The sequence below is a fragment of the Fukomys damarensis genome, unplaced genomic scaffold (assembly GCF_012274545.1).
Source record: "Fukomys damarensis isolate Sample0158 unplaced genomic scaffold, DMR_v1.0_HiC HiC_scaffold_4, whole genome shotgun sequence".
Classification (NCBI taxonomy): domain Eukaryota; kingdom Metazoa; phylum Chordata; class Mammalia; order Rodentia; family Bathyergidae; genus Fukomys; species Fukomys damarensis.
This window is the reverse complement of record NW_022900916.1, coordinates 11,620,632-11,640,082: the sequence shown is the minus strand read 5'-3', so window position 1 is coordinate 11,640,082 and position 19,451 is coordinate 11,620,632. Positions and strand designations below refer to the sequence as shown.

Below are 19,451 nucleotides of genomic sequence, written 5' to 3'. Positions count from 1 at the left end.
GTCTAAAAGGATTATAACAATTTTTTTTTTTTTTTTTTGGTGGTACTGAGGATTGAACCCAAGCCCTTTGCAATGAGCTACGTCTAGAGTCCTTAACATTTTTTTGTGGGGGGAACCTGGGATCAAACTCTGACCTGTGAGCTTGCAAGGTAGGTGGCAGAATCACTGAATCAAATCCCCGGTCCCTTTTTTAAAAATCTTGAGACAAGGTCTCACTAAGTTGCCCAGGCTGGGTGTGAATTTGCAAGCCTCCTGCTGCAGCTTCCTAGAGTGCCAGGATCACAGGCATATGCTGAGGGTAGATGACTACTAAACTCATTTTTATATAAATGTTAAAATTTCTTAATCATGTACAAATCGTTTGGATATAAAAATGCAACAGTACTAAGTAGAACACATTCTTGAATTTCAGGCTACAGTATACGCCAACCATATAATATCTCACCTTGGCTAGAAGGGTAATTTATTTTTTAACTTACTACCTCTAAACTACCTTCTTCTTTCTCTCAAAATAAGAATGTAACTGAAGAATTTTGTATCACACAAAATATCCGCCTGTGGATTTGTGTTTCATTTATAGAATTAAGCTGTTATCTTTGGACTTTCAATTTCAAATTCAAACACAGCTTGCTGAAAAAAAAAATGGTATCTATGACAATGGCAACAGCTATCCAGTAATAGCAAGCTCATATATTATAGAAAAATTCTACTGTACTGAGACCTACTTAAAGGAAACATTACTTAAATCTTCTTAAAAGAAACCTGAACTTATAAATGGTAATAATGGTCCCTGATTCAATCACTAAATATTCTCTAGTTTATCTGCAATTTAAAGCAGAACAGATTTGAAACTAGAGCAAGCCTATTCATTAATCATTACTTTTTTAACTCTGTACAGTGACAGGTTCCTCTATCTGTTCCTGCATATGGAAGTGTTGCTGGGGTTTAAACCACACACACTCAGAGTTTTCTAGATGAGGCCTCACATCCAGGTTGATGCTTACTCTATGCCTATACATTTCTTTCAAGAAATACTTTTTTTAAAAAAATCTAGTGGATAGGAAATACTAGAGATTGAGAAAAGCAATATATCTTCTTGTAATTTCTTGTCCCCCTGCAATTGTTTCTATAAAAGAATATATGATGATGGAAAAATGACTCATTTCACAAAAATATGTTTATAAGCAACTTTCTAAGAACATAGCCCTTTTACTAAGGCAGGAACACTTGTATTTACAACACAGAACTGAAACACCTACATGTTTTTCTGTATAACAAAGCATGTTTCTCTTGGCTGAAACAATGTTTTATCTTAGTATTTGAGCAGGAATTTATAAATAGGTCACCCTTGATATTTTGGCCAGAAGGACATTTAGGCATTAGTTTTGTTTTAGGGCAAACAGTGAAGTGTAACAGCATAAAACATGTTAGTCTTTTCACTTTTTCACATGCACACAAAGTTACCATCTGAAGTCTTCTTTAATTCAGTTTTCAGTTTTTCCTGGTCTTCTACTAGTTTTTTATTTTCTGCTTCCAAAACACGTTCCTCATCTGGGCTTTGGGTTTTCAAGATCTACCAGAAAAGGGTCGGAGGAAGAAGTAAGCTTAGACTGCAACAGCCAGATACCCTTACAGGAATGAAGTGAAGTAACCTGTCTGAATTTATTGATCTTTATTTAATTCTTTGTCCTTTTTTAATATTTTTTAATTTTCTACAAGGTAGTTTTTCTAAAAGTGACTTGATATTTGGCAAACACACACAAAATATTTCTTCCTATGGTAAAACCTCTGAAATGAAAATAAGAATTCCTGGTTAGGCTACAATTATAATTATGTTATCAAATCATTTAGATAATATGAATCCTTCTTCCTCAATTAAATATGTGATATAAACCTAAGGAAAGAAAAACAGTTCTGATGCTGATATTAACTGGAAGGCTGTCATGTTCTGACTGAGGAGCTACTTAAGACTATTTTTGTATTGACAAATTCTACATTTGAATTTAATGTTGTCAGGGTGAAGATGGTAAGGGGAAATAACAGGGCCATCTCTATGGTTGGAAAATTCTAATTTTCATTCAACTGTCTCCAAATTACTTTTATTTAGTTAATACTTTATAATGTTCTTTATATTTTAAGATCTATTCTAGCTTTAAAACTATTTGTAGCCTTTCTTTGCTAGGCAAGAAGAAAATATCTGAATAATGAAACAACTGACTGAAATAAAAACACCACGGAGAAAGGTAAATTAATGTTTAAAAAATAATATATGTATCCACCGGCATGCACTGTTATCAGGCAACAACCTGATACTGACAACTTCCATAATCAAGTAAAAGATCAACTCAGGAGAATTTTAAATAGAACTAAAGGATAATTTCCACTACAAAGTGGTTCATTTTTCTAATATAAGTGGATACATTAAACAAAACAGAAGTTTATGGAGCAATCACTAATGTAAATATTTTATAATGTATGATAATATTAGGGATGAAAATATAAAAGAAATATGGCTTCCAATGTCAAGTAACTTCAATCTAGTAGAAAGGATAAGGCCAGCATAAGATCAAATATAATACTATAATGGTATAACAAAGTGGGCTGCTCAGAGCAGGAATTAAAGCTTTAATGAATATATCATGCAATCTTAATTAGTTTTTTAGAACTAGGAAGTTGAAATCTATTCTAAACAGAAGGGACCTCATATCTTTTGAAACAAAAATTTTTTCAAAGTGCAGGACAAGGAAAAAAAACCCCCCAAACTTCTTTTAATTTGTTGCTTAGTTTAAGTTCAAAATAATTCTAGCCATTATTTCACTGAATCTGGTTCATACAATCTTTGGTGATTACCCAAACTGGAAGAGAACCACTGAGCTGCAGGAATTTTACAGTGACTGGTTGAATTATTGTGCCACTGACTTAGAAAACTTGGCTTTGTGTCAATCTAGAAATAAGCTATCATTACTGCACCTGTAAGATTGTCCAGATTCATTAGGTGTAGCTTCATGCTGGAGAAAGGTCAAGAGACCTGGAATCCAAAATTCAATAGCTACCATCTACAAGAACAGTAGTGGTCACTGTCCCACCTACCCTATCCCACCTTGCTGAGTGGCTGGGAAAGAGTCAGTGAGAAGTAAAGCTTCATTCTGTCATTTTAGAGTCATTAAATTAAATGTTGATTAGTCTTTCACCATTATTACATTTATTTAACTAAGTATCAAAACAGAAATAGGTCTTAGGCACAAATAAATCATTTTATAGGCTAGCACAGGAGCTGAATGCATGAAATGATGCGGTTACAAGAGTAGATTTAGAGCCAAGCTGTTCAGGTTCAATTTTCTGTCAATTATTGACTGTGATTTTGTGCAAGCTACTTAACCTTCCCGTGCCTCTGTTTCCTCATCTACAAAATGCAGATAATAAGGTATAAACCTCATGGGACTGTTGTGAGAACTGAAAGTTAATACCTTAACTGTGAAGCATTGAAGGTGATGCTTGGCATGGTGTTGACTATTATTTATACATAAGGAACCTGGAAGCTCAGAACATATGGAGGGAACCTGCCCCAAGTCATACTGCTAATTACTGGGAGGGCTGGGACTAGCACCCATGTCTCTTGGTTTTCAGGATAATGCTCTTTCACTAGGCCATGCACCTCTGATAGAGAATAAAGAGGTATTTTAACAATTTCATTCTTCCTTAGCTAATATTTTGAAGCCCACAAGAAGTACTCAGATTGGGGGCCAGGAATGTAGCTCAGTGGTTCCTCACCTGCCTGGCAAGCACAAGATCCTAAGTTTGAAACTTGGTACCAGAAAACTGACATTCTAACCTATGGCCTTTATTGTCACCTTATTGGTCAATTAATTCCACTATGAGCACTGATTGTTCAGTTCATAGACTTATTTTCCACTGTGTACTGGGGCTCCAGTCTAGCATACCTGTACTTCTAGCATACCTGTGCTTTCTCTGATCATGTAGGATTGGGTCACAGCTGTGTAGGGAGCAGGCAACCATGATAGCATACGATCAAAGGAAAGGAAAAAAAGAAAGGAGGGAAAAAACCATGGGAGGTTAAGGAACCAATGACCACGAAATAAATATCCTTACAGGGTAACTGGGTTTTTTGGTTGTTGTTGTTTCTGGTGCTAGAAATTGAACTCAGGGCTTCAAACATGCTAGGCAAGTTCTTTACCACTGAGCCACATCCCCCATCTAGGAAACTGGCTTTTGGTGACAGTTTCAAAAATGTTTTGAGGATGGTGATTTTTTTCAAGAACAAGATGTATTAAAGTACATTAATTAATGGTACATATGGCAAAAATAGTAGTATCAAAACTTTATAAAATACTTTCCCTTTTCTTAGAGTGGAAAATAGGAAAACAACTGAAGAGAGAAAAAGCAGTATTCTAATAGTAGTTGAATTTCATTACTGTAAAACAATGTTCATAATTCTAAATCAATAAGGGTACATATAAGCCTTTCCATAAATACAAGGCTATGTATCTTTGAGTTTAGTTGTCATATAGTAATCAAAGCTTTTAGTACTGTGGTTTTATTTTTACCCTGTGAAATGAGATTAAACCTATAAGGTTTACCTGTTATTTATTGAAGTAATTTCAAGGTACAACAAAATTATTATGTTGCTGAAACATTCCACAAAAAACAAAAAATAACAGTTTGTTTGATTTTGAATATAGAAAATATCAACACCTTGATTTCTAGGAATTGTTTTTAGAAAAGGAAATTTACAAGCCATCAATAGACGGTTTTAAAAAACAGCACAAAGCAAATCAAAATATTAGCTGGTTCTTATACTTTCAAAGTAAAGCAAAATATTAGCTGGTTCTTATACTTCCAAAGTTTACTTAAATTATGTTGGAAATGGACAACTCGAAACACTTTTGAATTCTGTTTTTATGAAAAGAGGTCTTTAATTTTTTGTTATAGACTAAGTGAGACAAATACTATAAAAAATAAAACATGGGGTTTGAATAGGTGATCTTGATAGTGTAGCGTCATTCAACTTTTTGCAGTTAGTTTGCCTCATTTAATAGATTTTAGAAAGCTTTATATTGTGCCACATAATAGCTAACTTTTAGAACTGATGAAAGGTAGTGCTTATAGCTCTTGTGTCAGAGGCTGGGCTTCTGGACTTAAACAAGGATTTTAATTCTCTATGGTAGACTCAAAAATACTTCTTACATAACAGTGTAATGTATAATGCTGTTTGCATTTCATTATAGAAAAACAATCATATTCCATCATTTTAGGAACACTTTTAGAAAATTTCCCTTACTTCTGAATAGTTCCGTTGAGTTTTTTTTTTTTTTTTCCTAAGAAGCAATAGTGAAACGTACAGGCCTTAAAATGAACTAAAAACACTACTATGAGATCTGACTCCTAACTTTTAAATTTAAGAAAAAAATACCTAAAGTAATTTTGCATCTTTCATTTTTCCATCTGTGGTTCTTTTTAGTCAATGGGGTAAAGGCACCAGTACACGATCCACTCTCCCCTAAATGTCAGGGAAAGATGGCATCAGGTTCTCAGAGAAGAGATATCATTAGCATCATCAGATTAAAGACTTTAAATGTGATATGCAATCATCGATCTAGCAGCAATAAATTCCCTCTGGTTTCTAAATAAATGATCTAACTGAAAAAGAAACAAATAGAATTGTAGAGATTTAGGTGTGAGATAAAATTAATAGTAGTGCAGGGAGGACTGAAATTCACACTCCCTTGAAGTCAAAGGAAATAAGTCCAATGGCATTAATTTACTGTTGGAAAAAAGCAAATCTAAAGAGTAAAAATACTTTTGAAATAACCATTCAATAGAATCATATTGCTATTTGTGGTCATTTTCTGCCAATAAATCATGAAAATACTCCTTTTGGTGTTGAAAAATAATATATCACTTCTTTGGAATATCAACAATATTTATATAAATTATTACAAAGAAAATGAAGTACCTGTTTTAGTTTTTCATTCTCTTCCATGAATCTTTTGGCAGCCTTATTAGTATTTTCTGCTTGAGTTTTAAGTACTCCTCTGTTTGCCAGTTCTTTTGCCAGCTGAGTAATAAGTGTAACCAGACGTCTCAACACCCTGAGGAGAAAAAAATTCAGAATAGCTCACAACCAGATGGTCCAGTGCCTTCCCAGTTAGGCAGAGGTGTGGTGGTGAAGATGATATTAAAAATGGAACACATTGGAAAAAAAAAAGACAAATGTAAGTCTCAGCTAAAACAAGCCTATGTCTCATTGCTTTAGAATCTTTGTTAGAAGACTATAATTGGAATATCAGGGGAATATACAGGTCCAGTGGCACTTTTCTCTTTTCATTTTTGTGGTTCTAGGGGCACTTAACCTAGAGATTTGTGCATACAGTGGTACTTACTATTTTTCCTGTGGAGGCCACCAGCTGGTAACAGTAGAAACAGGAGAATTATGGCAAGGTCAGGAAGAGAAAAAATTTTTTTGGCCTTTGTCAGAATTTTCCAAAGAGCACTGTATAAGGTTGGCCAAGCCAAAAAACTGCTCATTCATATGTTTATGTGTAACTTCTAGTGTTTGAAACTGTAATTAACTGCTTCAATTATTTATTCAGCAGGTATTTCCTGAGGAACTGTTAAGTGTTAAACACTGCATCAGGTGCTGGAGACACCACAGAAAATGAACTTAGTGTAGAAAACGACCTTAAGGAGTTCAAATTCTAGTGAGGAGGCATGGCTTTAAAACAGTATTATTTGTGAATGATACCAGAAAGTTACGTATATACATATTCTAAAAGAGCGGAAGACCCATCTGCTTTGGGAGGAATGATGGCTACAGAAGGATTCCCTGAGAAAGAGGCTGAGGAAGAGTGGGAGTTAGCCAGGTGAAGAGGAAAGGAAGAGTGCTGGCAGAAGAAATGGCTGCACGAAGCCCTTGACGTAGGAAGGAGCTGGGCATGTCATAACACTCCGTTTGCTGCAGACAGGAATGAATAAATAAATGGTGAAGGTGAATGGGGTGGAATTGTATTAGACACATCAGAAAACAGTGTGAGAGAAGACTCCAGAGAGAGGCGGGGGCCCCGGGCATTCAAGGACCGATGGAACTAGCAGACCTATGAGCTGTAGCTATTATTCATTTGAGAATATAATTTGAGTTCTTTCATGAAGATGTTAGTTCAGTAAAATGACTGTGACATAGGTAGAAAAAAATGAGAAAGAAAAACCTAAGTAATGTTTTAAAATTAAAAGTGTGCTTCTACTTACAGCCAAAAAAATAATGAAAATCCTGAAATGTAAAGATTTCTTTGAGATCTGAAAAGTTTCATCTGGGTATGTTCATAGGCGCTAGTTTTAGCGGTTGAGATCTTCTCAAGGGAATGAGCATAGGAATATTTCCTCACTTCTCTGACAGCATCTATCAGAAAAACAGAAAACATTGCTTTTGGTTTTTAAGAATATAAAGTTATTACAAACAATTTTAATATAATTTTAGAATAAATTATCAAACTTTTCAATGATGGCATTTGGGTAGGGGTTTCTATCTTTCCTTTGGTAGCTGGGGAAGTAACAGCTGCAAGTAGGTACTTTGCAAAGGGATATTAGTGGCAGATTACAAACTACTATGGTATTTTACTTTAAATCACTCATATAGAATTACCATCACTCTACTGCTGTCTTTTGCTAGTCTACAAACTATTTCATCTTTTACTCTACCCCTTGTGACCAAATTTAACCTATTAACAGTTAATAGGTATAAATAACAATTCCATGAGACACTATTTCTCTTATAGTACTAGCATTTTATTATGTCTATTAAATAACTGAGATTTTACAAATAGTTGGTTCCTTTGAAATTTCCTGGTATAGATTTATTAAGATGGGATTTGACCTATGGTGGCACATACCTCCCCAACTAGCAAGTGGTGGAACTTGCTACTGGACATGCTCAGATAGCTGGTCCTTTGATGCACTTTTAGATCTAGGGAACTGTTTCTTTCCAGCAGAAAACAGAAAGGAGTTTATGAGGATCTATATTTAGTGCACTCTTAGTCACTGGATTCTTCCACGTCCTGCAGATCTGCCTTAGATCTGCCAATAGAGGCAAAAACAAGCTATTCTACTGTAACCCTTTCACATGACCATCAGCATTCTTGGGAAAGAATTTTGGCCACAAAAGGAAAAGAACTTCTGTTAAGAGAACTGAAGCCATTTTGACTGTTTGACTTTATATTTTATAGCGGCTTTACTGCAATATAATTCACATACCATAAAATGACCTTTTTAGTATATTCATAATACTAAATACTTCTGTGACTATCACTATCTAATTTCATAACATCTTCATCATCCACTAAAGAAACTCTATATCCATGATTCCTCTCTCCAATTCTTTTTTTTTTTTTTGGTACCGGGGATTGAACTCGGGCCCTTGCGCTTGCAAGGCAGGCGGCGAAACCACTGAGCTAAATCCCTGGCGCTCTACTCCAATTCGTAACAACCATTCTGTCTGTACTGATCTGCTTATTCCGTACACTACATATAAACGTATTACTACGCTAGTATTTCCTTCACTTAACGTAATGCTTTTTCAAGGTTCATCTGTTATAGTATACACAGTATATATCATTACTTTTTATGGCTAAATAATATTCCATTGTACAGATACAACACTTTTTGTTGAATGGATATATTCATCAGCTGATGGACATTTGGGTTGTTTCTACTTTTTGACTCTTATGGAAATGCTGCTAGGAATGTCCATGTACTCATTTTGTGTGGTCATGTTTTCATTCCTCCTGGTACATACCTAGGAGTAGAACTGCTAGGCCACATGGGTACTCTTTCTGTTTAACTTTCTGAGGAAATTTTTTCCAAAGCAGCTGTACCATTTTACATTCCCACAAGCAGTACAAAATGGTTCCAGTTTCTCCACATCCTCAGCAACATTTGTTATTATCTATCTTTTTTATTAGAGACAACCTAGTATGAGTGAAGTGGCATTTTCTGATGACTAATGATGTTGAATGTCTTTTCAAGTGCTTACTGACCATCTGTCTGTCATCTGTAGAGAAACATATATTCAGATCCTTCATCCATTTTCAAAGTAAGTTATTTGCCTTTATTTGTTCCCCAAATTTCTTTTGCAGATTTTTTTTTTTCAAACTGAGATTGAACATTCATCACACATAGTTTAACTCCTCTTTGGTCTTTCGATGGAAAATGCCTAGCTATAAAGATTTAGTATTGGTTTAATATAGTAGCAGGAATCCTTCATACTTTGACTTTCATTATTTGGTTTTAAGAAGATCATGTATTAATTGGGTTCTCCAGACAAACAACACCATTAGAGTGTGTGTGTGAAGAGAGGGAAAGAGGACTGAAGAAAGAGGTTGTGTGGGTCAGGGTTGGTTGGTTGGTTGATTTTAATGAAGTGCCTCACATGAAGGCTTGGTAAGTCCATAATCTTCAGGTCAGAACTGCAGGCTGGAGACCCAGGGAAGAGTTAGTTTGCCAGCGGAATTTCTTCTGCTTAGGGAAGTCAGTCTTTGTCCTGTTAAGGCCTTCACATGACTGGATAACACCCTTCCATATTATGGAGAGTATAATTTGCTTTGGTCAAAGTCCACTTATTTACATATTAATTTTACCTAAAATTAACAGAAATATTCAAGATAATGTCTGATCAAATATCTCGGCACTGTGGCAGACTCATGTTGAGATATAAAATTAATTATCAGAGACAATGACTAAGATTTCTGTAGTATAAAGTTTTACGTGTTTTGCAATTAGCCCTCCAATTATGTGTCTGAAAAGATTTCTTTTATTTAGATGTTATGAGTTTTCTGCCTCTCTTCATAAATTTTAGAAACAACTGGTCAATATCCATAAAAATGCCTATAGGGATTTTGACTGGGACTCTGCAGAATGCACTGATTGATTTTGGAAGAATGAATATTTTAATAATATTGAGTCTTCCTACTGATGAAAATATCTCCATTTATTTTGATCTTTTAAAATTTCGAACAATGTTTCTGTAGTTTTCAGTATAGAGCTCTTATATATAATTTATAAAGACTATTTTAGGCTTCTTGGTAAACTTATAAAAGGAATTTCTAAAAATTCTATTTTCCATTTGTTTAGTATTTGTAGCATGGACACAAAATTAATTTTTGCATTTGACTTTATGTGACTCCACTACATTAATTTCTTTTACATAGTACCTTCCTTGTAGATACTTAAGGGGTTTCTACCAAAACAATCATATCAGCCAGATGTGGTAGTACATGCCTACAATCCCAATACTGAGATAGCAAGATCACAAGTTTGAGCCCATTCTGGACAAGTGAGAGTCTGTTTCAAAATAAAAAACAAAACGAACCCCCCCCGCCAATAATTTTATCTGCAAATAAGGGTTGTTTTACTTCTTCCTTTGTAAACTTATCCCTTCTACTTTCTTTTCTTGTTATCTTGATTAGGACATCTATTACTTAATGAATACAAACAGTAAAACTTAATATCCTTGCCTTATTCTCAGTGTTCTGGGGAAGTTTTCAATATTTAAAAAAGTATGATGCTAGCTTGAGGCTTTTTTGGTAGGGCAGATTCTTCACAATAAGGGATTTTCCTTCTAATCCTAATTTGTTAATTTAAAAAAATAAAGAGTGAATATTATTAAGGTAGAAAGCAAGATCAGTCATTTAAAAATTTTTTCCCTAATAAACATAAAAACTATACATTTTCCTCTAAGCAGTGCTTTAGTGACATACCACAAATTTTATATATTTTCATTATTCACTTAAAGTATTCTCTAATTTTTCTTGTGTGTTCTTTGACCCAAGGATTATTGACAAGTATCTTGTCTGACTTCCAAACACATAGTCATTTTCTTGGTATATGTTACTGTTTTCTATTTTCTAGCATCTGTATGGATTGGGTGATGTACTATTTTTTTTTTTTTTTTTTTTTTTTTTTTTTTTTCCTTTGGTACCGGGGATCCAACTTGGGTCCTTGCACTTGCGAGGCATGTGGCGGCACCACTGAGCTAAATCCCTGGCCCATGTACTAGCCTTCTTTAAATCTTTTAAAAATTTGAGACAGAGTCTCTCTAAGTCAAAGTTGCCTAGGCTAGGCTCAAACTCGTGATCTTCCTGATCCAGCCTCCCAGCGAGTTGGGTGTAGGCTATTGTAACTGACTAATTATTTTACTTTTTAAAGGGTAAGTCTGCTTGGCTTAATTTTTACTTTAGTAATTTTTTAATTCCTGGTACACAGGCTCTATTCCTAAGGAACAAATCTTTATATAATTTTAGTAGAAAAATTTCAAAGTCTTTACCATGCTAATTACTAATATAAGGCTCAAACTTCAAAGTGTCTCTTCTTGGTAGGCAGCAGGCAAAATTGCTGGTCAGTTCTTGCTGCTTCCCAGCTGTTAATGTCCCCACAAGCTCCCTGGAATCTTTCCTACATATCCATGGTTAAAGAGTCAGCCAACGATTTGTGTGTGGGGGGTGTTTTTACATAATCTTGGGTTTCCTTTCTGGGGTTCTCGCCGTCTTGGACATTTCCCCTTCATTTTTGGCCTTTCTCATAATTTCAGAGCAGCCACTCGATTTTGAGTTGTAGCTGCCCATGCCATGTAGACTGTAAAGTGGTTGGAAAAGAAGCCATAAAAAGCGGGGCAGGGTGGCACATGCTTGTAATCCCAGTACTTGGGAGGCTAAGGCAGGAGAATCACTATGAATTTGAGGCTACCTAGTGAGCTACAGTCCAGCCTGAACTACAGTGAGGCCCTGTTTCAACAAACAAACAAACAAGTTATAAAAGAGTGATCACATCCAGTGTGATTTCCTCTGTAAGGACTAACCTCTTCTTTCTGCTTGCTTTTGGTTATACTACCAGGCATCAAATACTTTTCTCACATTTTACCTAGGGTTCAGAATTTTTAATCATGAAAGGGTTAGTCTAATATAAATTTCCTTTGTCATTGCTAATACCAGTCTTTTTTTTTTTTAAATTCACTTTATTGACTTTTATTATTGTGGTACTGGGGATTGAACCACGGACCTTTGCACTGAGCTATGTCTGCCAGCCGTTTTCCTATTTTGTGATGGAGACTCGCTGAGTCACTCAGTTGCCCAGGCTGGGCTCAAACTTGGCAATCCTCCTGTCTCAGTCTCCCAGAGTTTTAACTGGGGTGAAATTCATATAAAATTAAATCAACCAGTTTAAACAACCAGTGGTATTTAGTATATCACATTATCAGGCAATCTACATCCATCTAGTCCCACATGACTATCACCCCAAACTAAAACCCAAATAATACACTCCAAAATTATAAAATTCTTAATTTTTTGGTTTTATAATTGTGTGTTGTTTTTGTTTCTGTCACTGAAGATCTTAGCTTCTAATAGTATTAAAACTTATTTGCTCTATGCTGCAACATACATAAAAGTTTTAAAATTTCTAACCATAAAACTACCAACTGAAGTTTTATATTTTATTACAATCCTTATTGTTCTTAAAATATGAGCTGCTTAAAAGAATTCTCTGTATCATATACTATTAATCTGATATACTATTTGATTTGTTTGTTCTAGTTTACTTTCAGTGCCAGAACTTGCTTTTTCCCCGGCTTCCTAAAATTTGTTTTAAGTTTTCTTTTTCTAACTTCTAGACAAGTTCAATATTGGTATTATCTGGTTTTTCAAAGTGAAGGTAGAACTGATTGCAAAGCAATCTAGTTTTATGTTTTTCTGAAGTAGTAGTGGTCCTTCATCATAACATTATATTTCTTTTATGAAAACTGGTCTGTATGTTTTATATATCTACTGGGATTCACTTGGCAAGTTCTATTTTCTGCAATATTACCCCAGGTTTTCACAAATGTATCTGCATAGAGTTACATAAAATGGTCTCTTTGATGGTCTTTTAAAAAAATGTACTCTTAGGGCTGGGGATTTAGCTCAATGGCAACTTGCAAGTGCAAGGTCCTGAGAAAGATCTCTGGTGGGGGGTGGGATGGGATGGAATGGGATGTACTCTTATTTATTTTTAATTTTTGTTACCGGGAATTAAACTCAGGATTTTGAGCTTGCGAGGCAGGTGCAGTGACACTGAGCTAAATCCCCAGCACTCTTTTATTTTTTTGATGGTACTGGGGAATGAATGTGGAGCTTTGTACATGCTAGGCAAACATTTTACCACTGAGCTGTATCACCAAGCTAAATCCCCAGATCTTTTCATAATTTTGAGATAGGACCTTACAAAGTTGCTAGGCTGGCTTCTTGTGATTCTCCTGCCTTCACTTCTTGAGTAGCTGGGGTTACAGGCGTGTACCACTGCATCTGGCTTCTTTTTTTTTTCCTGCTCTGCGGTATGGTGGACTGAACCCAGTGCTTTTGCACTGTAAAACACGCTGAGCCCTTTTTTCTTTTGAGACAGGATCTTGCTAAGTCACTAAGTTGCTCAGGTTGGCTCAAATTTGTGATCTTCCTGTCTCAGCTTCCCAAAGTGCTGGTTTCCTCTTGCTTATTAGCAGTTTTATGTTTGTCATTCTTCATATTGCTTCAATAAGATAGTAAGAGCATGCTGACCACAAAGGGCCAATGAAACAAAAAGGCTAGCCAGTATTAGTGAAGTTTGAGAATAAATGGTCATATAAACACACTTGTAGAGTAGATCTCTTTTACATTATATCAACGAAACTATGTCTGAAACATGGAATGAGGTCAGTGACAAGGGAAGGGCATGGCATGTAATCAGTTTTCTATAAATCATGTGAAAATAGTCTTTTTTTTTTTGTATTGGGGATCAAACTTGGGACCTTGTGCTTGTGAAGAAGGCGGCAGAACCACTGAGCTAAATCCCTGGCCCCATCTGGAATGTACTTCTGCTAATACTAAACATATCTGGGGAATGTATACATTTTAAAAATATATCAGTAAAAAACACATTTCCATGAACTGCCTTGAAATGCTTCCCCTTGTTTTGAACACACATATCCCATCATTCTTGTCACTTTCTGAAGCAGTTCTAAAAATGTTCTTTTTTGGGAAGTCTCTCTATGAGGTGTGATTAAAAAAAAATACAACACTACTGCTGCTGAATGCCATCCAATGGAAAGGGAGGCTCATAAAATCACTAGTGTTTCTTCATCTGCTTTATTCACCAGATATGGCACTGTGTGAGATCTGCCTGTTCCCCAAGGTCAAAATGACTACAAAGGGTAAATATTTTGAATCAATTTAGGACACTGAGGCAGCCATGACTGCGCAACTGAAGATACTCATGAAAGGGGACTTCCAAAACTATTTCAAAAAGTGGCAAGAATGATCAGATAAATGTGTCTGAAGTGAGGGTAGTATTCTGAGGGGGATTAATATCTTTCACTGTAATAAATTAAAAGGGTTGTTGAACATTCAGTTTTAATCACACCTTATACGTATTTTCCTGTTTCCTAATTTATTTATTTGTATGGGGGACCAAACTCGGGACCTTACGCTTGTAAGGCAGGCAGCAGCTCCACTGAGCTAAATCCCCAGCTCAACTTAAATTTATACACAACAGACATACATACAAGATTTGTCATTATTGGTTCCAGAAATATATACACTTTATAATAGTTACTTAATAGAGACAGATCAATAAGAAAAATGAAACACATTCCACAAACAAAATATAAATTAAGCTCAAGTGATCTACTAGATATGAATTACATCATTTTTAGTGGACTAGGATTCTGCATTATGCACTTCACATGTATTACTGCAATAAAACCTTAAAACACCTTAAGGAAGCAGGCACTATAACCTCACTTTGAGATAAAGATCCTGAAATTTAAAGGTAAGTTTTATCTGGCTGCCTTAACTACTCATGACGTTAATGGAGCAGAATTACCTATTCTACCTGCAGATGTCAGGATTCTGTTTTGTGGCACTCTTACTAAAGCTTTCCAGATTAAGAGTGGTTACAGTGTTAAGTGGACCGATTTTTTTTTCTTGGAGCTTAAAATTGGGATTCAGAGATGGCTAATTAATCTTTGTACTGTACACGGTTGAAGTGATAACATCTGGCAGCTGTGTGTGCCTATTTTCTGTCTCTAGGATGGAGAATCAAGAGTATACAGAGATAAGAATGAAGGAGACAAACACAGACATGCAAGGATAAGGGAAGGGCATTTCAGTTCTTAGCAGCAGTCCGTCCCTGGAATGTGGTTTCTTCTTTCCCTGCTTGAGCTGCTCTGAAACAACCTTGTATTTTATTACAATTTCTCCTTGATCAAGTGAGTGCAAATTGGCTTCTGGTATATGTAAGCAAAAGAACCTGAACCACAGCTCTCCTCTCTTACACAGTTGTAAGCAAAAGAACCTGAACCACAGCTCTCCTCTCTTACACAGGTAAGTAACAGCCTTCAGTACAAATTCTGAGGATAATTTTAGAGTATGAATTTCCTAATACTCCTCTAGAGCTAGCTGGAGATGCTGAGATTATCTCTTTCTCTTTATGTCACAGGTGAATAACTCAGAGAGATGAACTGACATTCCAAAGGTCATCTAGCTAGTTGAAGTAGGGTAGGGACCAGTTTTCTTTAACCTTACTAGTTTACTATGCTTTATTATATAGCTGGAGATTCACTGCATTAATATTAATAGACCATGAGACGAATATTGACATTCTGAAATGAGGCAAACCCATTCACTACGTGATATAATCACCTTCCTATTTTAACAATATTATACCCTCTTCACAACAGATGTTCAGTTTTATAAAGAGGATTGATTCTATTTCAGAGGTTGGTAGTGTGGAACATGCAATCAATTTTCTCACAAAATAGTGTCAAACAACCGTGGTGGTTATAGTCCCAGGTTGGCCCCAGTAAAACTTAACCCACAACATAACTCTGAGGGAATTCTGAAGGATAACATGTTCTGTAACATGTATCAAAAGCCAAACTGCTGAAGTGGACATGGTGGGACATGTCTATAATCCCAGCACTTGGGAGGCCAAGGCAGGTGAATCACAGTGAGCTTTAGGCCAGCTTGGGCTACATCATGAGTTCAAGGCCAGTCTAAACTACACAGAGATATTCTATCTCAAAAAAACAGAGGGGAAAGAAAAAGCTGACCTGCCAGGAAGTGATACTTCAAGAAATAGTCGGATGATCTTAGACAAGTCAATTTCTATGAACTCAGTATTACTTCCAAAAAACCATGGTGATTATTAAAACTCATGGACTTTTGTTTTGACAAGAACCTAAAGCTCTACTTTTAATTTCTAAAATAATGTTATCATGAAAATTTCAAATAGGATGAAAACCTATTCCTCATCCAAAAGGTATGGGACCAGAAGAGTTTTGGATTTAGGATATTTTTGGATTTTGGAATATGTGCACATACATATTAAGATACTAGGATCCAATCAAGAGTCATACTTTGCATCTACGATTCTTTTTTAGAACCTAAAGAACCTATTTCTTTATTTCCTAAGAGCGCTAGGATACCACTGTAACAAAGAACTGTGTAACTAGTAACCATGAGAAATAACTGCTGGCAACTCTGAAAAGCCTGGCTATGCCTTGATGTAATTGATGTAATCTTTAAACAATCTAAAAGATGTTAAGAACCTCTGCACTCTCCAGAAATTTTTGCTTCTGCATGTAGAGAAGTATCAATTGTGTATCAACATATCAGTATCTCCTCTACTATCAGTACACTGCATAAAGTCAACTGCATGTCAACAGCAATGTCTATAATTAAAAACCAAGGAATTCATTAAAAAAGAACCAGAGTTATGCATATTCAAAGGAGGGAATTTATTACTTACCTAGAAATAGAACAATCAATAGGACTATAATTGTTAGGAAAGCCTTGTTCCAAAATGTTGCAATTTTACCCCAGACATTAAATGACAAAATCTTCTGCCATCTGTTAAGCAATACAATTATATTAGGTATAAAAATAAAGTAGGTTTTGAAATAGTGAAACAACATTTTAGTACAGTAAAAGAGTTAGAGAAATGTAATTTTAATATTGATTAGTTCTTTGATATGACATAGAATATCTAATAAAATAGAAAACAACTCTTTTAAGTTTAATAATCTTATATTGTTAAACTTTTGCCTGATGCTTAAACATTTTAATGTGAAAATAACTTTTAAACATACATGAGCAAAACCTTACCACAAGGTACAGGGCGTGGTGGTGCACACCTTTGGTCCCAGCACTCAGGAGGCTGAGGCAGGATGCCATGAGTTTGAGGCCTTCCTGAACTACACAGTGAGACTCTCTCTGTCTCAAGAAACAAACAAAAAAACCCCACAAAAAACCAAAAAGCAAAAACACAAAACCCCAAACCCAAACCAAAAAAACTTAAAAAAGGTATTTTAAGAGTCAGAAATGACAGTCTACTTATATAACAATTAGCAACATTTCAGGTGTAGGTGGCTTATTAAACTGCACATTTATTTTGTGTAGTACATTTTTAATATCTTCAGGTAAAGGAGTTTCTCTACTTTAACCATAAGGTATGTAAAAAAATTATCTCACACACAGACATATATAGCCAGGGATTTAGCTCAGTGGTTCTACCACTTGCCTCGAAAGCACAAGGTCCCAAGTGTGATCCCCAGTACCATAAACAAAAAACAAACACATATATAAAGGTAAAAAAAGTTGTGTATACACACACACACCTTGGTTAATGTTTATGTTTGTATATACCTATGTAATTTTCACATATGTATATATAATCATGTGATTTGCCTTCTACCCAAATAAAGATCTGAACACAGAGGAAATGAGATGGGAACATAAATAGTCTAGATGGATTGAAGAGCAACAGTAAGTTGGGATATAAACTCAAGCAGTGATTTCTCAGCATGTGCCTTTAACCACTGGGTTATCTGAGAAAAGACCGGCAATTAAAGGAAGACTGAGGTCTTTTCTTTGAAGACCATGGTGATCCATATAACAAGGGTAAAGATGTTAATATACACACTGCAGGGACATACTGTAAATTTACCATATTTTCTTACTTTTATTTGTATATGAGAGCATTGATATCATGTGCATATATATACATATCTAATAGATACTTGATCAAGATGGGTAAAAAACTAATTGGCAGGAAGAAAAAGAGTGATCTATAATTTATGAATCACTTTGATGGAGAAAAAGATCAACTTAGAAAAGATGCTTCAAATCCTTATGCCTTCTTTATAAATGAAATGTTTACACAAAAGATTTTTTTTTTCAATATATGGGGTTCTTTTGTTGTAAATACTATCAGAAAGGAAAACAGGTGTTATTAAACATTTCAAAGAAGAGTCAGTGTGAGGAACTGAGAGCACTGGACTAAAAGCCATACTTTTCTGTGGATCAGTGAGGGGACCTCAGCCTGGTCATCTGCCCTCTCAGGAGGTTGAGGCAAGTGGATCACTATGAGTTCGAGACCAGCCTGGGCTACATAGTGAGTTCCAGGTCAGTCTCAACTGCATAGTGAGACCCTGTCTCAAAAAACGAACAAACAAACAAACAAACAAACAAAACAAATGTGTTTCATCATCCACACTATCCAATTCCTGGATCTAAAACTAAACTCCTAGTGAGTACATTGTTATAAGGATAAAGTGAGTCAACGCTTAAGAGTAAAATGTTTAGTACTAATTAAAGACATGGTTTGATAAGTTCATATCCAGCCCTTTTTAATATACATTCATTAATTCTGGGTGAAACACTGTAAAATGTGGTAAAATTGCCATTCATGAAACTATTTCTTGCTTACGTAAGGCCAAAACTAAGAATATTTTTTTGTTTTCGGTTTCTAAATTGCCATTTCATTGCTTCAATTACACATTTTTGTACCCATGCTGTACTGCAAACAGTTTATCCACTTATTTTTATTTACCCCACTGCTTCAGTTCAGGGTTATAAAAGATAAAATCTGATGACACGACAGGATAGGTGTCAGAAGTACAAGCACTGTTTTAGTGTATCGGTAATCAACAGACACAAAAGCGCTGGGCTCTTTTCCTTTGAGAAGTGAGAAAAGAATGGCTTCATGTGTACACATAATTATGCAAAACGATATTTTAAAAGAGCACCTTTTATACAGTGGGCGCTCAGAACTTTTTATCTCAACGTCTTTCCTATCACTCTCCGCAGGCTGCAGGAGCTCATCAAGCATTTACTGTTAACGACAGGAGGGTTTCCTACCTCTGAGGAGGAATGAAAGGTACACAGAAGAGTAAAATGAGTCCTATTTCGGCATACAGAAAGGTTGCAACTGCCACCCACTGGATTGTCATTTTTGTCTTCGCACCTAAACAGAGAAACGCTTATTTTACTTCTCTCCTCGGAAGAAACGAGGTCAGAGGCCCCGGAGCGCGGAGTCCGGGCCGCCGGCGGGATCTCTCCGGAGGCCGTGCCTCCCGCCTTCGACCCCGGGTCCCCCAG

General features: G+C 35.7%; 1 protein-coding gene across 2 annotated transcripts in view; it reads right to left on the bottom strand.

Annotated features, from left to right (window-relative positions):
- Bcap29 (B cell receptor associated protein 29) overlaps positions 1-19,451 on the bottom strand; it is a 44,213-nt gene that overhangs the window by 24,415 nt on the left and 347 nt on the right. For both annotated transcript variants that reach the window (XM_010634070.3, XM_010634071.3), the window contains exons 2-6: positions 19,212-19,317; positions 16,822-16,922; positions 7,264-7,414; positions 5,975-6,110; positions 1,465-1,573 (exon numbers count right to left, since the gene is read on the bottom strand). In XM_010634070.3, coding sequence (XP_010632372.1) covers positions 1,465-1,573; positions 5,975-6,110; positions 7,264-7,414; positions 16,822-16,922; positions 19,212-19,303 — 589 coding nt within the window. In that variant the 5' untranslated portion in view covers positions 19,304-19,317. The remainder of the gene's footprint in view (positions 1-1,464; positions 1,574-5,974; positions 6,111-7,263; positions 7,415-16,821; positions 16,923-19,211; positions 19,318-19,451) is intronic.